Below are 15,352 nucleotides of genomic sequence, written 5' to 3' on the forward strand. Positions count from 1 at the left end.
ATTTAATTTCTAATTCTTACAAAGAAAACAGATTTTTTTATGACATTTTTGAATGATGTTAAATAAAAAGCGCTAAGTGTCAGCTGGGCGACGTAAAGAACCTCTTTCCTGGCTCAGCACGCCCGCTGATGAAGGAAGCACACGGAAGAATTTGCGCGTGGGGCCGGCAGATCGGTTGTGAAAATAAACTGTACGAATCGTGAACATCGGCCAGGACCACAACTGCTGCTCGCCGTCCGACTTACCTGATGAAAGCGTTTCCAAAGTTTCTGATGCGACCTCGGGTGCGCGCCGCGCCGGCCACAGCGTGGTAGCTGTTGAGCTCAGGCGACGTCAGCGGCATGAAGAAACCGGCTGCAAACACGGCCATGACAGAGCTCCTGTTATCTCACGACTCCTTTTGATTCTGGAGTAAAGAACTGAAACCCTACTGTGTCCTTCGCCCTGGTTGGTACTTTTCTGCGAGGAGGAGGGTGTCGGGACACTGAGAACACGCTTCCAGTAGTCTTTTGGGAGAGACAGCAAGCGACAAACAACCTGCAAAATCGAACAGAGAAGCTATTCAATCATCTGCCAGCGATATCATGACCAAATGTCCACTAGGTGGAGAAACCTCAAAAGATCCTCACCTTGGCCTGAGTGTTTGTGTCCTGCACGATGGTCAAAGGCGACGGTTCAGACGTGCCGTGTCCCACCAGGGTTGGTCCAAACACCCGGGATAAATTATTCTGGTCCATCTGACACTGAGGACTCTGCATCACCCTGAGAAGATAGAGATGGAGTTGGTGTTCTTCTAACCTGAAGGTCCCTGATGCATGGAAACAAATAATATCCTGAACACTGTACAGCATAGTAAGCTTCTCCAGGAAGTTTGTCCGCATGTCTTCCTGTTTCCCTACTTCAAATCCTGTACATCCTGATTGTGTATTGTTTCGGAACAATATCAATAGAGTGGAACCTTGGTTAGCATCGATCTGTTCCAGAAGCTCCAGGTCTTACCGAAACGTAATCTTAGCAAATCCATTTTTCCCATAAGAAATCATGGAAATTCCATGAATCCCTTCCAGAAAGCCAAAAATATTTGTATAGTTTTACAATTGAGGTTTTACATACAGGAAAACATTAGGAAATGCATAAAGATGATAAATGCGGGGTCACCAAATTCAGCCCGTAGGCCATTGCTTGGTTTTGTTTTTTAATTAGCCTGCGGCACATTCTCAAAATAAAATAAAAAAAAAACAAACAAAAAGAGCAGCAAAAATGGAAATATTTGCAGTAATTTCACAAGAATAAAGTCAAAATATTAAGAGAAAAAAAATGTTGTAATCTACAGTAATTTCACAAGAATAAAGTCAAAATATTAAGAGAAAAAAATTTAATCTACAGTAATTTCACAAGAATAAAGTCAAAATATTAAAGAGAAAAAAAATGTAATCTAACGAGAAAAGGTCATAATTTTACTGGAATAAAAAGGTGTAATACTATGACCAAAAAAAAGAACAAAAAACAGAAGTTATGTAATGGAAGCAACGTCCTAATACTACAAGAAGAAAATTTACAAAGAATAAGAAAAAATTGTAACTATTTGGAACATAAACAAATAACGGCAAAAATGGAAACTAAATTTGCCAGTAAAGTCATAATAATAGTCATAATAATAATAATAATAATAGTCTTTATCACCTCCAGTGTAAGACAATGCTGAGATGCTGTTTCTTTCCTTAAAATATATAAAACGTCACGCTAGCCGGGGCGTACGCTAACCAAGGTTCCACTATATTTGGAAAAGATGATATTGTTTTCTATGCTCTTCACAACGGAGTCACGGATTGAATGTGATGTGACCAAAGTGAAAGATGCGGAATCTGACTTGTGGAAATGAAGCATCAGGAAGGCCAGCGTGTCCCGGTTGGGCTTCGGCAGCTTCGTGATGACCTGAAACATGGCGGCAGAGGGGCTGTGGTCGTCGCTCATCTCTGCCAATGAAGAGGATAGAACACTGTAAAACGAAAGAACCACATGGCGACAGTGATTGTAGGACAAATTGTGTACCGGAAGCTTCCATGAAGTTGCGGTGGAGCTGGAAGGTGACCAGCGGTTCTTTCAGCTTCCTCAGGAAGTCCTTAAGGACGCCGCAGACCACGTGGATGTCTGAAACTTTACCAAGCTGAAGCGGCGTTTTACCGCCGTGGAAGCGCTCGCGCAGCTCCTTCACCTGCCGCTCGCCACCCGGGACTCTGTAGAGGCCTCGCTGCAATGCACATGAACGGACACCGGAGTCTGGACTGAAGTTCTCCTCCAGTGGCGCTGAGCTCACCTCCTGCAGGCCTCGTCTCTCGATCTCCTTCACACACTCCACGATGAGCGCGGGAACTCTGGGATGGCTCGTAGGAGCGAAACCCTCCAGCGAGGCCTGATGAGGAGCAAAGTCAATCATCATCAAGTTCCCGAGTCATCGTTTGAGCTGCACTTACAGCGTTTCCCACGTCACTTCCTGTGGGTCCTCCTGCGTGGCCGGAGCAGATTTTGCTACATTTCTGTTTGCACTCCGGATGAGCAACAGCACGGCAGTTTCGGCACTTAAGCGCCATCTTGCCGAAGCGGATTCGCTTCCCGCAAGGCAGGCACATCTCAGGTCGGATCACCTGGCAGAGGAGGGAGCAGGAAGTTTAGATTTTGCAAAAAAATAAACACATGTGGGGAGGGGGGGTGCTCACCGTTTTAGAGATAAAAACGTGTTTCAGGGATTTTTCCGTTCTGATCGGCTGCGTCTGCACTTGAGATTCATCCGGGTCGCACGGGAACCACACGGACGTTTGGTCTGCACATCACAACAAATGAAAAAAAAAAAAACACATGGATGGAAATGGATGGACCCTTGAGCAAGGCACAGAGCCCTCAACACATGCTGTTATCTGTATTGTGGAATATATGAATGCGTTTACTGTGAAGTTTATCTACTGTGAGAAAAATGAATGTGCTATATTTATATTTATTATATATTATATTTTATATTCTGTCACATGATGCTCTTAAGCGTCCTCAGATGCCAACCCTACGATGGAACGTCTTTACATCCTCCATATGCTAGACTCTTTATTCAAATACCTTTGGGTGTCTGGGTGTCCCCCCACACCTGAGGAGATCCACACTAACCTTGCATATGTGCTTTTCTATATGAACTAACATTTTAGCATGAGTAGAAAAACTCATCTGTTTTTCAACTAGCAGCACATTTTCCATGGACATCCACAAACCTGCCCCGGTGTCAGGAACAGCAGAGTCCGGCATAGGGTCTTCAGTTTTCTCTTGCGTGATGCCACCCGCCATGTGAACGTGACCTCCGGTGTCAGGGGTCGCCACTGACTCCTTGACAATGGTCTCCACTTCCTGAGATCCAAACGTGTAATTATTATGGGGGAGAGAACATAAAGCCATGAGCCAATCAGACTCAAGTATGGCATGGTTGCTATGAATATTAATAAGTATTATGGAAGTGACAGGGAGCGAATGGACGCTAGCTGGGGTTAGCTTAGTTTAACACTAAGTGGTTGTGCGTATGCGTGCGACTCGGGCTCTATGAGTACCACGTTGGGTTTTAAGGCTTTAATGGAATTAACGTTTTACAATGTCTGATGAAGACACGCAGATTCTGAGTGAAAAAAAATAGAAGCACCACATTTATTTTTCAACGCAGTGACAGTGCTTCAAAATAAGAGCGCCGTTTTCCCCATCTCTACATCAACAAAACAAGTGTGTCATAAAAATATCTTCCTTATACAGTTGGCATTGCATAGGTGACTACATCTTCCTTAATCATTCCTTAATCAGTTTGTTGACAATTTAGTAGCAATGTGTGAAAAGGTTGACAGGCCATTAGAAAATGGAAAAAATATGAAAATTAGACTATGCCTGGAGTGCCTGAAGGCGGGCCATGGGTGGAATAAAACAGACTGTTTTCACGGGAATCACGAAATCCAAAGAAATACAGCTGAATGGGTACAGATTCTGGAAGAACTAGAAACTTTTCTGCGCTGGTTATTGTGTGTAGCTGCTCCATAGGAGTCCAACGTGCTGATAAATGGGGATAATAGTTCCCCTTTAAAGGTTCTTAGCTTTTTATGCAAGACTTACATCGTTTCATATCATCGTATTGTGGTACATCCCAAAAGTTTTATTGCACAAACATGCAGACATTTCAGTTCCAATTATGAAAATGTCACTAAATGGTGTTATTTTTGTAAATAAATAGTTATTTTCATGTAAAATGACCTCCTTTTTGTATTGTTTATGTTGTGGTATGGTTGTTTAGATATCTGAGCTGTCACAAAAGCAAATAATTAGCATATTAGTGAAAGCTATGCTTGAAATGTTAGTTGGGAACTGATATTTTCTCGCATTTCTCATCTTTTTGTACCACCTTCTCCACAGTTTTTCGGTCCAGTAGCTCTGCAGAAATATTCCCGCCTCTCCCTCGCTTTCCCGCCGCAGCAGTGACAGTAAGAGCCATTGATGAGCGCTGCGGAACCACAAGAACATCAACTCGGTTTCGGTTTGTCACGGGGAATGTTAGCTTACCCTCCGCTCTCCGGCCCGAGACCTCAGAGGTTTAATCACAGTTGTGTCCAGGTCCTGAAACAGATCCAGGTTACTTTGTTTGAAAGGAGCTAGCTTCCGTTGTGTGAAGAATTGCCAGATCAGGACTCTACCACGTCGTCATCCGTCCGATCGTAGCTGATGTCAGACAAGAAGGACGACTCATCGATCGCAGACAGGCTGAAGCATCGAGAGTTCGTTCAATGAAACGTTCCGAATGTAACTAATCTAACAGGAATATTACCGTTTGCTACTGCGGTGCAAAGTCATATTCGGTCCTTTGTGGTCAAACGTGGCCAGGAGAGATTTCTGCTCATCGTTTAAACACGCACTGGATTTGCTGTCGTGTACCAGGATGTCGCACATCAGCTGCATCTGCCGCTGCTGGACCCCCCAAAAAAGACAGCAGTTAGTACAGTCCTGACATGTACACACACAAACACACACCAAAAGATTGTTTACTTGTTTACCAGGTAATGATAGTCGCTTTCCATCTTGTAGCGTTTTTTCATTTCCACGTCCAACTGGTTGCGGGCGTGTTTGAGTTTGACCTCCAGAGCAGCTTTGGCTACATCCGACTTGACCAGCAGCTCCTTGTACTTCTTCAGCTCCAGCTCAGAGTGCAGACACTTTTTACGGAAGCTCTCCAAGTTTTTCACCACCTCAACAAACTCTGACCGTATTGCATAACATCACTGGTACTGCAGCAGAACATGTTTTTTTTCCCCAAATACTGTTAAATTATTCATTTTATTTGTGTATCCAGCATATTGTAATGATGGCGTTCTTCTGTAGTGTAGTTAAAAGTATGCTAATGTGCGTATTTGTGCAGTGTACCTCCCTGAAAAACAAAGTCCAGGCTCGTACTGGCGGGTGGGGGCACCGTATGCATTTAGTGCTTTTAATTTGTTGTTGTTCCTGTTGTATTTTTACATAATAAATAAGAAAAATTAGGTTGCTATGTTTTGCTGATGCATTGAAAATCTTTCCTAGTGACGAGCTAGCGCTTGAGCAAGAGCTGCTGTTCTATTTAGATTTCACGGACACATTGACACAAGCCCCCAAATAGCTGTCCTCGACTATGCCTGCCGTTGACCGGCAGCTCATAACCCAAATTTTAAGCAAAGAAAGACAGCCATCTTCCATGCACGCCTTTGAAGCTACAGTAACCATTCAAATAATACTTTTCTTTCTCCATTTCTGCTCCATTGTTGCCCCACATCCACCGCTACGTTTCCTCAAACTGGGGTGTGGGCCAAGGGTTAAAAGAAAAAGTGCTTTTCCTTCTTCCACAGCTTTTCAAAGAATGGGAAAAAAAAAACAACGGAAAACTGGCAAGTTGACTAAGGAAGCGCATAATTGGTCAGACTCACCAAGCTCAGTATTCATAGCATTTTCCTCCATTGCGATTCGCTGGAGACAGAGCGCCAACAGCTCCTCCACGATGAGCCGAGACTCCCCCATCCTTCTGTAACATACATCAGATACATTCACTACATTTCATAAGCGTGTACTGTTTCTGTGCAATGCGTTTGTATGGCAAGTATGAATATTGATTTAGCATACATAAAAATCCATTAAAGTTTGTTTGTTTTCAGAATAAGCCGGTAGCCAATAAATTACCTGCTTAAGCACAAAATGGCCCCTGGGCCGCAGTTCGGACACCCCTGGATTATTGTTTCTTATTTGAAAAAAAAAAATCGTGTGGGGGGGGGTACTACTTCCGGGTAGCTTTTTCGGCAGGCTGCCCTTCAAAAAAAGTACACCTGTTTTCAATGAACAAATCTATACATCAATTTCACACTAATCTTAGTATTTTATAATTTTAACATGGCAGTACAACGATTATATGGCGTACTAAATCAACTCTGCTCTTTCTCACCACTTAAACACAAAGATAGGTTATCATGTTTAAACGCCAATCTATCTTGTCTATTTGTTGTCCAATCACTGTGCACGCATAAAACAGCAGCTGACATACTGATTTTTTTTCTTAAAACAAACTCACACTTAGCAGAAGATGAAGTTTGGTCCGGGTGTCTTCTTCCACACCCGTTTGTCATATTATGCTTGCACCTCCCGCTTCCTGGTCTTCGAATTAATGGCGGGTTGCAGCCACCACCACTTCCTGTATTGGAGCACGTGACTTGGACTCGTCGTCCCACTCAATTGACAATTATAACAATAGGAAATGGCCACATTATTAATGATTTTAATATGTTCATCGATTTTGTACTCATTAGTAATCCTTATATTGAGCTCTTTTCTCAATCTTTAATTACATTAAAATAGATTTGATATTTTATTTAGCTTTAAACGTCCCTAGGTGCTTCATAAACATGTCGATAGAGTAATTGGCATGGGGTCTGCCTTTGCTGCAATTTCTCCAGCGTCCACTGGAGGGAGACATATGTGAGGATGACGATGGTAATTATGATGACGCAAGCCTTCACACCCGAGGATGCTGGGAGGATGAAGATGACGATGACAGCAGCAGAGGAGTACACACTCACACAGGCTAACGGCTAACGGCTAATGGCTAAGTGCTCCATGCATGCACACGCATATACTCATGCATGCTAAGCTGCTAGCTAATCGGTGAGCATGCTAGGGGAAGGAAGCTAGACACACAAAATGCAGAGTTCCAGCTTTCCCATTGGATGGTGAGTAATGACATTTATGGTGCGTGCGCGTGTATGTGCATGCGCGTGCGCGATATCAGTCACAGCATGTTGATGACGTTGCCATGGAAACAGTCATTCTTGCTGACGTGAGGCTGTATGACAGTAAATCCGAGTCTTCGGGACTTATTGGTTCTGCTAGCTCCACTGAAACTTATGGGCTTCCTGGCTCTGGTGGATCATCTTTACTTAGCGGGTCTATGGACTTCCTGGTTCTACTGGTGTGACTGAAGATGATGGTCCTTCAACTGGTGCTTCTGGACTACTGGAGTTCTTGGTTCTGCTGGAAGTCGTAGACGTAATATTTTGACCGGTGCCGCTGAGTATTCTGGACTTACTGGTTCTATCGGTGCTATTGGGGGTTTTGTTTTTACTGGTTTTGCTGGTGCTGCTGTGTCTTTCGGACTCACTGGTCCTATAAATGATACTGGTCTTTTGGACTTACTAGTTTTGATAGTGCCATTGGAACTTCTGGATGACTTCCTGGTTCTATTGGGTCTCCTGGACTTCTTGGTTGTAAGTCTTATGGAGTACTGGTTCAATTGTTCTTCTAGGACTTTTGGACTTTCTGGCTCTACTGGATCTTCTGGACCTTGTCTTTTCAGTAGTTTAGCTAGTGCTACTGGGTCTTCTGAACTTACTGGTCCAAGTTGTTCTACAAAACGATGCTTTACAGTATTTGTCCTACACAAACGTGTTGTTGATGTTTCATCATGCGTTGTGTTTGTGGTCCGCAGGTACAAAGGCGCTGATCGCTGACCGACGACCGGCCGACAAGAACCCGCCGGACGGAGAACACTGAAATGTCTAAACGAGCTCCAGGGGGGCGGGGGAAAGGGGAGAAGCAGGACACCATGGCATCGGTCCAAGCTGTCAACGAGGAGCTGAGAGCCAAACTGATGGACATCCAGTTAGAACTTCAGCAGGAGAAGAACAAGGTGAGGTTCTCCAAAGCCAGACTCTGTGGGTGTTTTTTTTTCCTGATGCGCTTTTGGTGTCTGCGTGACGTCAGGTCAGCCGCCTGGAGAGGGAGAAGAGTCAGGAACTCAGGACAGAACATCACCGGGCCGCCGTCGCCATGACGGAGCTGAAGAGCAAACTCCACGAGGAGAAGCAGAAAGAGCTAGCGCTTACTCGGGAGACGTTGCTACGGCAACACGAGATGGAGCTGATGAGAGTTATCAAAATCAAAGACGGCGAGATCCATCGGCTGAACGGTTTAGTCCTCACGCTGAGGGACGGTTCGATGGATAAGGTAGTCCACCAGATCCGATCTCCAGAGGTGATTTGCCCGACCAATGTCGTTCTGGTTCTTCAGGTGAGGAACGCCCTTCTGATGGAAGTGGAGGAGACGAGAAAGGCCTGGGAGGCGGAGCGCTGTCGCCTCCAGCAGGAGCTTCAGGAGCATCGCGGCGCCAAGAGGAGCGCGGAGGAAGCTCTGGGGTTAGCTCACCAGGCCTGCCAGGCCCGAGTAGCCGAGCTACGATCGGCGCATCACCAACACCAGGAGGAGTTGAACAGGACCAAGAGAGACTGCGAGAGGGAGATCCGCCGACTGGTATGATGGATTTCACTCAACGTCAACAAATGATTGGTAACGTTCCGTCTTGTGTGTCTTTGTGTGTCCGAATCAAGCTCTTGATTTTTTTGTGCCGTGCACGTCATTCTTTGGGTTCGATCACCCAGCATCCTCCTCAAATGACCTTTCATGTATGTCCATTTGTATGTCCAGATGGACGAGATAAAACTGAAAGACAGAGCTGTTAGTGTTTTGGATAAAGCCCTGGGGCTGCAGGCTGGCCACGCCCACCGCCTTCAGCTGCAGACTCAGGCTGCTGAGCAGCAAATCGCAGCCCTCAGAGATGCACAAAGGGCGGGACTAAACTACCCCGGACATGTCCCTAACTCCGCCACTAACAATCCTCTTCATCCTGTAAGCCCCGCCTCCTTTCGCTCCCCTCCCTTGCTGTTGCACGACAATGAACTTTTTTGTTTGGACTCCTCGTTCTGTCATTCCTGTCAGCTTTGAGCAAAGCCAATAGAAATCATTTTTTTTGCTGTGTCGTCAGATTGTCCATAGGTTGCAAAAAGAAACTAAAAAGGCTTTTTTCACATTTTGATTACTCAAACAAGTCAATAAAGCAGGGCGTCCATCAACCTGATGTTGGTGTTTCCATTCACTAATGATGGGTTAGGCCCCAGACCAGGGGTGTCCAAACGTACCCACCGAGGAAAATCAAAGTGGCAAGGGCCATTTTCATATTTTGTATTTGAAGAAAAAACTACTGCAAACTAGTACAAAAGTACAAACTTTGGTCTGCTCTTGATTTGCCATTTTTGCTTTTTTATTTTCCAAATATTTCAACTTTCTTCTTAGAAATTTTCTTCTTGTAGTTATGACTTTATTCCTGTAATATTTTGACTTTATTCTAATAACATTAATTTTTTTTCCACAACCTAATTTCCCCAAAATTACAACTTTAATGGCTGTTTTTTTATGTTTTTCATCCTATTTTTTCATTAACTTTATGAAAAATTTTTCATTTAACTTTATGCCCTGTGATTGGCTGGCGACCAGTCCAGGGTGTACCCCGCCTCTCGCCCAAAGACAGCTGGGATAGGCTCCAGCACCCCCTGCGACCCTCGTGAGGAAAAAGCAGTAGAAAATGAATGAATGAATGAACCTAATTTCCCCAAAATGACAACTTTATTTGTTTTTTTTATGTTTTTTCATCATATTGCCCTGTGATTGGCTGGCGACCAGTCCAGGGTGTACCCCGCCTCTCGCCCAAAGACAGCTGGGATAGGCTCCAGCGCCCCCAGCTAACCTCGTGAGGAAAAAGCAGTAGAAAAGGAATGAACGAATGAACCTAATTTCCCCAAAATGACAACTTTATTTGTTTTTTTTATGTTTTTTCATCATATTTTTTAATTAATATTTTAACTTTATGCCCTGTGATTGGCTGGCGACCAGTCCAGGGTGTACCCCGCCTCTCGCCCAAAGACAGCTGGGATAGGCTCCAGCGCCCCCAGCTAACCTCGTGAAGAAAAGCGGTACAAAGGAATGAATGAATTTTAACTTTATGCTACTAAAATGACATGATATATTTCCTTATATTAAAACACATATAACAAACAACCCAATACAATGAGATAAAAATTAGCATAATAGGTCTCACTTTTTGTCATAATTTTGACTTGATTCTTGTAAAATTACTGCTGTTTTTACAATTGCTGTGTTTTTTTTTTGTTAAATTATATTTTTAGAATATGCCACAGACCAATAAAAAAACGCGTCGCGTGTTGCTAATGTCCTCCTGGCCACACTTTGGACACCTCTGCCTTAGCCGGACCAGACCAACATGAAGCTAGCACGTTTAGTGGTTTGTTCTGAAACATAAAGAATGTTTTCCACGTCAAAGCTGATGTGTGTGAATATCTTGTTTTGCCTAAAACGCAAAGATAAAACGTCTGCTTTCATGGTTGAATAAGGAAATTAAGCTGAAATCTGAGGACATTTACATTTTTAACCAAACAAAATGATGAATCCAAAACCAAAACGGTTGTGGATTCATTTTATAATTGTTGCATCTCTAAATTCAAGATGTTCCAGCTGACTTTTTAAAGTTATTTTAATTCCACATTAGACGTTCATCTGGCCATGGCGTGGGCGTGATGTCGTTGACACGTTTAACGAGGTGTTCTGTGTGCGTGTTCGTCCTGTGTTCAGTCTCAGGAGGAGCGGGACACTCGGAGATTTCACTTGAAAATCGCAGAGCTCAGCGCCGTCATCAGGAAGCTGGAGGATCGAAACGCTTTATTGTCCGAAGAACGCAACGAACTGGTGACATGCCCACACCGAGGAATAGAAATATACAGTGGATATTTTGTATTTATGCTTTTTCACTTCCTGTGTCTTCTGTTTCCTGCTCATGAAGCTGAAGCGACTGAGGGAAACCGAGAGTCAGTTTCTTCCTCTGCTGGACAAAAACAAGCGTCTGAGCAGAAAGAATGAGGAGCTGTCACTCATGTTGTGTCGCCTTGACAACAAACTCCGCTTTGTCACCCAGGAGAACATGGAGATGGTAACCGTGGTGGCTTTGTGGTTATTTCCTTGACAGCACCCAAAAGTCGCGCTCTGATCCACAGAGGAGGCCGAGTTCGCTGAACGACTTGGACCGCAGCAGCTCTGCCAGTTACCAGGGCTACAGTCAGGACTACAGAGAAATGGAGTTCCTACGACTTCAGGTTCTGGAGCAACAGCACATCATAGACGACCTGTCCAAGGTACCTGCTTTCAATAGCATTCCTATTCATGGAACTTCTCCTTGTTGACATTCCGTCATGTCTGGAGTCGGAACTTTAAAAGTTCTTCATTGTGACTTTTAGGCTCTGGAAACAGGAGGCTACGTGAAGAATGTGATTGTAAGTTCTGTTAAGTGGTACGCTCCAAACTGTGAGACACATCTCACATCAACACTTTCTTTGTGTTAGCAGGAACGAGATTTGTTATTGCGATACAGACGTCAAGAATCGACCAGGAGGAAACGAACTTTGAGAGCCTGCAGGGTTTGTTCTTACCTTTTATCTTTTATCTCTCCAGGAAGTACATTCAACCTTTCATTCTATAGGAAAAGTTCAGAGACTTTGTTGTAAAAGTCTGGTCACCATCCTGGTGAGCTTAGTCCTCCATCTTTGCAGTCAATTATTCAATCAACAGAGAATACAAATATATTCATTCATTCATTTTCTACCGCTTTTCCTCACGAGGTTAGCGGGGGTGCTGGAGCCTATCCCAGCTGTCTTTGGGCGAGAGGCAGGGTACACCCTGGACTGGTTGCCAGCCAATCACAGGGCATAAAGTTAAAATATTAATGAAAAAATATGATGAAAAACATAAAAAACAACAAATAAAGTTGTCATTTTGGGGAAATTAGTTTGTGGAAAAAAATAATGTTATTAGAATAAAGTCAAAATATTACAGGAATAAAGTCATAACTACGAGAAGAAAATTTCTAAGCAGAAAGTTGTAATATTTGGAAAATAAAAAAACATAAATGGCAACTCAAGAGCAGCCCAAAGTTTGTACTTTTGTACTAGTTTGCAGTATTTTTTACTTCAAATACTTCTCATACAAAATATGAAAATGGCCCTTGCCACTTTCCTCGGTGGATACGTTTGGACACCCCTGGTCTTGGGCCTAAACCCATCGGGGTACACCCTGGACTGGTGGCCAGCCAATCACAGGGCACATATAGACAAACAACCATTCACACTCACATTCATACCTATGGACACTTTGGAGTCGCCAATTAACCTAGCATGTTTTTGGAATGTGGGAGGAAACCGGAGTACCCAGAAAAAACCCACACATGCACGGGGAGAACATGCAAACTCCACAGAGGGTGGGATTGAACTCGGGTCTCCTAGCTGTGAGATCGGCGCTCTAACCACTCGACTACTGTGCAGCCACAACATGATTTATTCATGTATTTTGAAAAATGGTGCAAAATTAAGAGACTCGTTGCAAGTTATCACAAATGTTTGATTGCAGTTGTTGCTGCTAAGGGGGGCCCAACCCTTGAACCCTGGTCTCCTAGCTGTGAGGTCTGCGCGCTAACCACTCGACCGCCGTGCCGCCCGAAATATATTCACTGTATATGATTTTCCGCTAGCCCAAGGGAGGGAGTCAAAACAATAAAATCAACTTTGGACACTGTTACGCTAGCAAAAAAATAAATAATGCTATTATTTTCAAAATGCATAAATAGTTATAACAAATTCAATGTACTTATTCTAAAAAACTGACTTTTTCTTAGCTGTGTTTGATGTCTTCTTTTGCATTTCAGTGTGTGTCATGTAAAACACTAAGCTATGTTTTCTGGGTTTTGATCTCATGTGATGTAAAAATGCTCATCTTTGTTATGAATTGAACAACCGCTCGTTAAAAGAAGACTTGTACGTGTGTCTGCAGGTCATAGAAACATTTTATGGCTACGACGAAGAAGTGTCAGTGGACTCGGACGGCTCATCTTTGTCTTTTCACACAGACAAAACCCCCGACACGGAACCCGAAGAGGTAACCCACAGACACGCAAACACACCGCCACAAAGATAAGATAGTCATCATCATCCCAAGACATAACCCCCTCCTCTATTTATCACATGGTTCGTTCCCGTTGGTTACTGGTCTGACTGATTCTGGTAGTAGTGCTGTGTTGCAGGTGTGCGTTCGTGAGGAGGCGGAGCTTCGCTACCGTCAGCTGACGCAAGAATACCAGGCGCTGCAGCGGGCCTATGCTCTGCTGGCTGAGACCAGCGGAGGAAACTATGATGCCGAGAAGGAGATCAAGGTGACTCCGCCTCTCTGCGCGGGGCCGTACTGGAGAAAGGCGTGAAGGTTCAATACTTTGCTTGCTTTCAGACCAGAGAACAGCTGCTTGCCGAAATCAGTCAATATCAGACCAGAGTCACAGATCTGGAGTCAGCGCTGAAACAGCAAGGACTGGTAATCACACACACACACACACTATGTAGAGTCATCCCTTGGTTATCATGGTTAATTTGTACATGTATAAATGTGAGTGTAATTGGATGGCAAAGGGGCTGCACGGTGGTTGAGTGGTTAGCGCACAGACCCTCGGTCAGTTTGCATGTTCTCCCTGTGCATGTGTGGGTTTTCTACGGGTATTCCGGTTTCCTCCCACATTCCAAAAACATGCTAGGTTAATTGGCGACTCCAAATAGGTATGAATGTGAGTGTGAATGGTTGTTTGTCTATATGTGCCCTGTGATTGGCTGGCCACCAGTCCAGGGTGTACCCCGCCTCTCGCCCCAAGACAGCTGGGATAGGCTCCAGCATCCCCTGTGACCCTTGTGAGGATAAGCGGTAGAAAATGAATGAATGAATGAATGAATGGATGGATAGCAAAGACTGGATGATCCCATCAGTGGACAGTTAGGATTAACAATGTCCGCCGCCCTCCAGGACGTGAAGTGGGTGGAGGAGAAGCAGATGTTGTATCAGAGGAACCAGCAACTGGTGGAAAAGGTGACTGGTATTCCTTTGTCTTTTCCCCATCCAGGTTGCTCCACCAGGAAGCATGACTAGAAGAGATGACGTTGACGCTTTTATGTTTTAGATGAAGCAGATGGAAGCAGAGGAACTCCATCTGAAAAACGACATCCAGGACGTCAGAGACCAAAACGAACTACTGGAGTTCAGGATCTTAGAGCTGGAGGTGATAACACTCGAGATATGAAATCATGACAGCGGGTGCCCGCAACGACTCTAATGTTAAAAAGCATAATTAGAAGGTTGTAAAAAGGTTTTCTATGCTTAATATGTCTTATTTTCGCTGATTATGTTTACAATATTGGGTAATAGGAGTGTAAAGGTGACTATAGAGGTGCTATTTAATGTCTAGAAGGCTCTAATGTTAAAAAGCATAATTAGAAGGTGGTAAAAAGGTTTTCTATGCTTAATATGTCTTATTTTCACTGATTATGTTTACAATATTGGGTAATAGGAGTGTAAAGGTGACTATAGGGGTGCTATTTAATGTCTAGAAGGCTCTAACGTTAAAAAGCATAATTAGAAGGTGGTAAAAAGGTTTTCTATGCTTAATATGTCTTATTTTCACTGATTATGTTTACAATATTGGGTAATAGGAGTGTAAAGGTGACTATAGGGGTGCTATTTAATGTCTAGAAGGCTCTAATGTTAAAAAAGCATAATTAGAAGGTTGTAAAAAGGTTTTCTACACTTAATATGTCTTATTTTCGCTGATTATGTTTACAATATTAGGTAATAGGAGCGTAAAGGTGACTATAGGGGTGCTATTTAATGTCTAGAAGGCTCTAACGTTAAAAAGCATAATTAGAAGGTGGTAAAAAGGTTTTCTATGCTTAATATGTCTTATTTTCGCTGATTATGTTTACAATATTGGGTAATAGGAGCGTAAAGGTGACTATAGGGGTGCTATTTAATGTCTAGAAGGCTCTAATGTTAAAAAAGCATAATTAGAAGGTTGTAAAAAGGTTTTCTATGCTTAATATGTCTTATTTTCGCTGAT

The 15,352-nt window shown here is 43.5% G+C and overlaps 2 protein-coding genes across 9 annotated transcripts in view; one reads left to right on the forward strand and one right to left on the reverse strand.

The window, feature by feature from the left end:
- Window positions 1–15,352, reverse strand: part of LOC131125281 (rac GTPase-activating protein 1) — a 19,747-nt gene continuing 4,395 nt past the window's right edge. The window contains exons 1-17 of one of the 3 annotated variants that reach the window (XM_058066677.2): window positions 6,605–6,751; window positions 5,970–6,064; window positions 5,067–5,269; window positions 4,841–4,980; window positions 4,710–4,776; window positions 4,579–4,632; window positions 4,421–4,519; window positions 3,258–3,390; window positions 2,718–2,821; window positions 2,475–2,645; window positions 2,318–2,413; window positions 2,053–2,251; window positions 1,871–1,976; window positions 630–762; window positions 432–537; window positions 246–354; window positions 1–125 (exon numbers count right to left, since the gene is read on the reverse strand). In XM_058066677.2, coding sequence (XP_057922660.2) covers window positions 80–125; window positions 246–354; window positions 432–537; window positions 630–762; window positions 1,871–1,976; window positions 2,053–2,251; window positions 2,318–2,413; window positions 2,475–2,645; window positions 2,718–2,821; window positions 3,258–3,390; window positions 4,421–4,519; window positions 4,579–4,632; window positions 4,710–4,776; window positions 4,841–4,980; window positions 5,067–5,269; window positions 5,970–6,060 — 1,857 coding nt within the window. In that variant the 5' untranslated portion in view covers window positions 6,061–6,064; window positions 6,605–6,751 and the 3' untranslated portion in view covers window positions 1–79. Of the gene's footprint in view, window positions 126–245; window positions 355–431; window positions 538–629; window positions 763–1,870; window positions 1,977–2,052; window positions 2,252–2,317; window positions 2,414–2,474; window positions 2,646–2,717; window positions 2,822–3,257; window positions 3,391–4,420; window positions 4,520–4,578; window positions 4,633–4,709; window positions 4,777–4,840; window positions 4,981–5,066; window positions 5,270–5,969; window positions 6,065–6,219; window positions 6,297–6,604; window positions 6,752–15,352 lie in introns of those variants that run through there. The other 2 variants (XM_058066678.2, XM_058066676.2) reach the window with 2 other exon arrangements.
- jakmip3 (Janus kinase and microtubule interacting protein 3) overlaps window positions 7,041–15,352 on the forward strand; it is an 11,408-nt gene continuing 3,096 nt past the window's right edge. For 2 of the 6 annotated variants that reach the window (XM_058066669.2, XM_058066671.2), the window contains exons 1-15: window positions 7,041–7,259; window positions 8,015–8,215; window positions 8,290–8,532; window positions 8,596–8,835; window positions 9,010–9,210; window positions 11,008–11,121; window positions 11,216–11,362; window positions 11,427–11,564; window positions 11,667–11,702; window positions 11,772–11,846; window positions 13,252–13,356; window positions 13,502–13,630; window positions 13,702–13,785; window positions 14,266–14,328; window positions 14,420–14,518. In XM_058066669.2, the coding sequence (XP_057922652.2) occupies window positions 8,081–8,215; window positions 8,290–8,532; window positions 8,596–8,835; window positions 9,010–9,210; window positions 11,008–11,121; window positions 11,216–11,362; window positions 11,427–11,564; window positions 11,667–11,702; window positions 11,772–11,846; window positions 13,252–13,356; window positions 13,502–13,630; window positions 13,702–13,785; window positions 14,266–14,328; window positions 14,420–14,518 (1,809 nt within the window). In that variant the 5' untranslated portion in view covers window positions 7,041–7,259; window positions 8,015–8,080. The remainder of the gene's footprint in view (window positions 7,260–8,014; window positions 8,216–8,289; window positions 8,533–8,595; window positions 8,836–9,009; window positions 9,211–11,007; window positions 11,122–11,215; window positions 11,363–11,426; window positions 11,565–11,666; window positions 11,703–11,771; window positions 11,847–13,251; window positions 13,357–13,501; window positions 13,631–13,701; window positions 13,786–14,265; window positions 14,329–14,419; window positions 14,519–15,352) is intronic. The other 4 variants (XM_058066673.2, XM_058066674.2, XM_058066670.2 and 1 more) reach the window with 3 other exon arrangements.

This window comes from Doryrhamphus excisus, linkage group LG6 (genome assembly GCF_037039965.1).
Source record: "Doryrhamphus excisus strain RoL-2023G ecotype Guam linkage group LG6, RoL_Dexc_Guam_v1.1, whole genome shotgun sequence".
Taxonomy (NCBI): Eukaryota; Metazoa; Chordata; class Actinopteri; order Syngnathiformes; family Syngnathidae; genus Doryrhamphus; species Doryrhamphus excisus.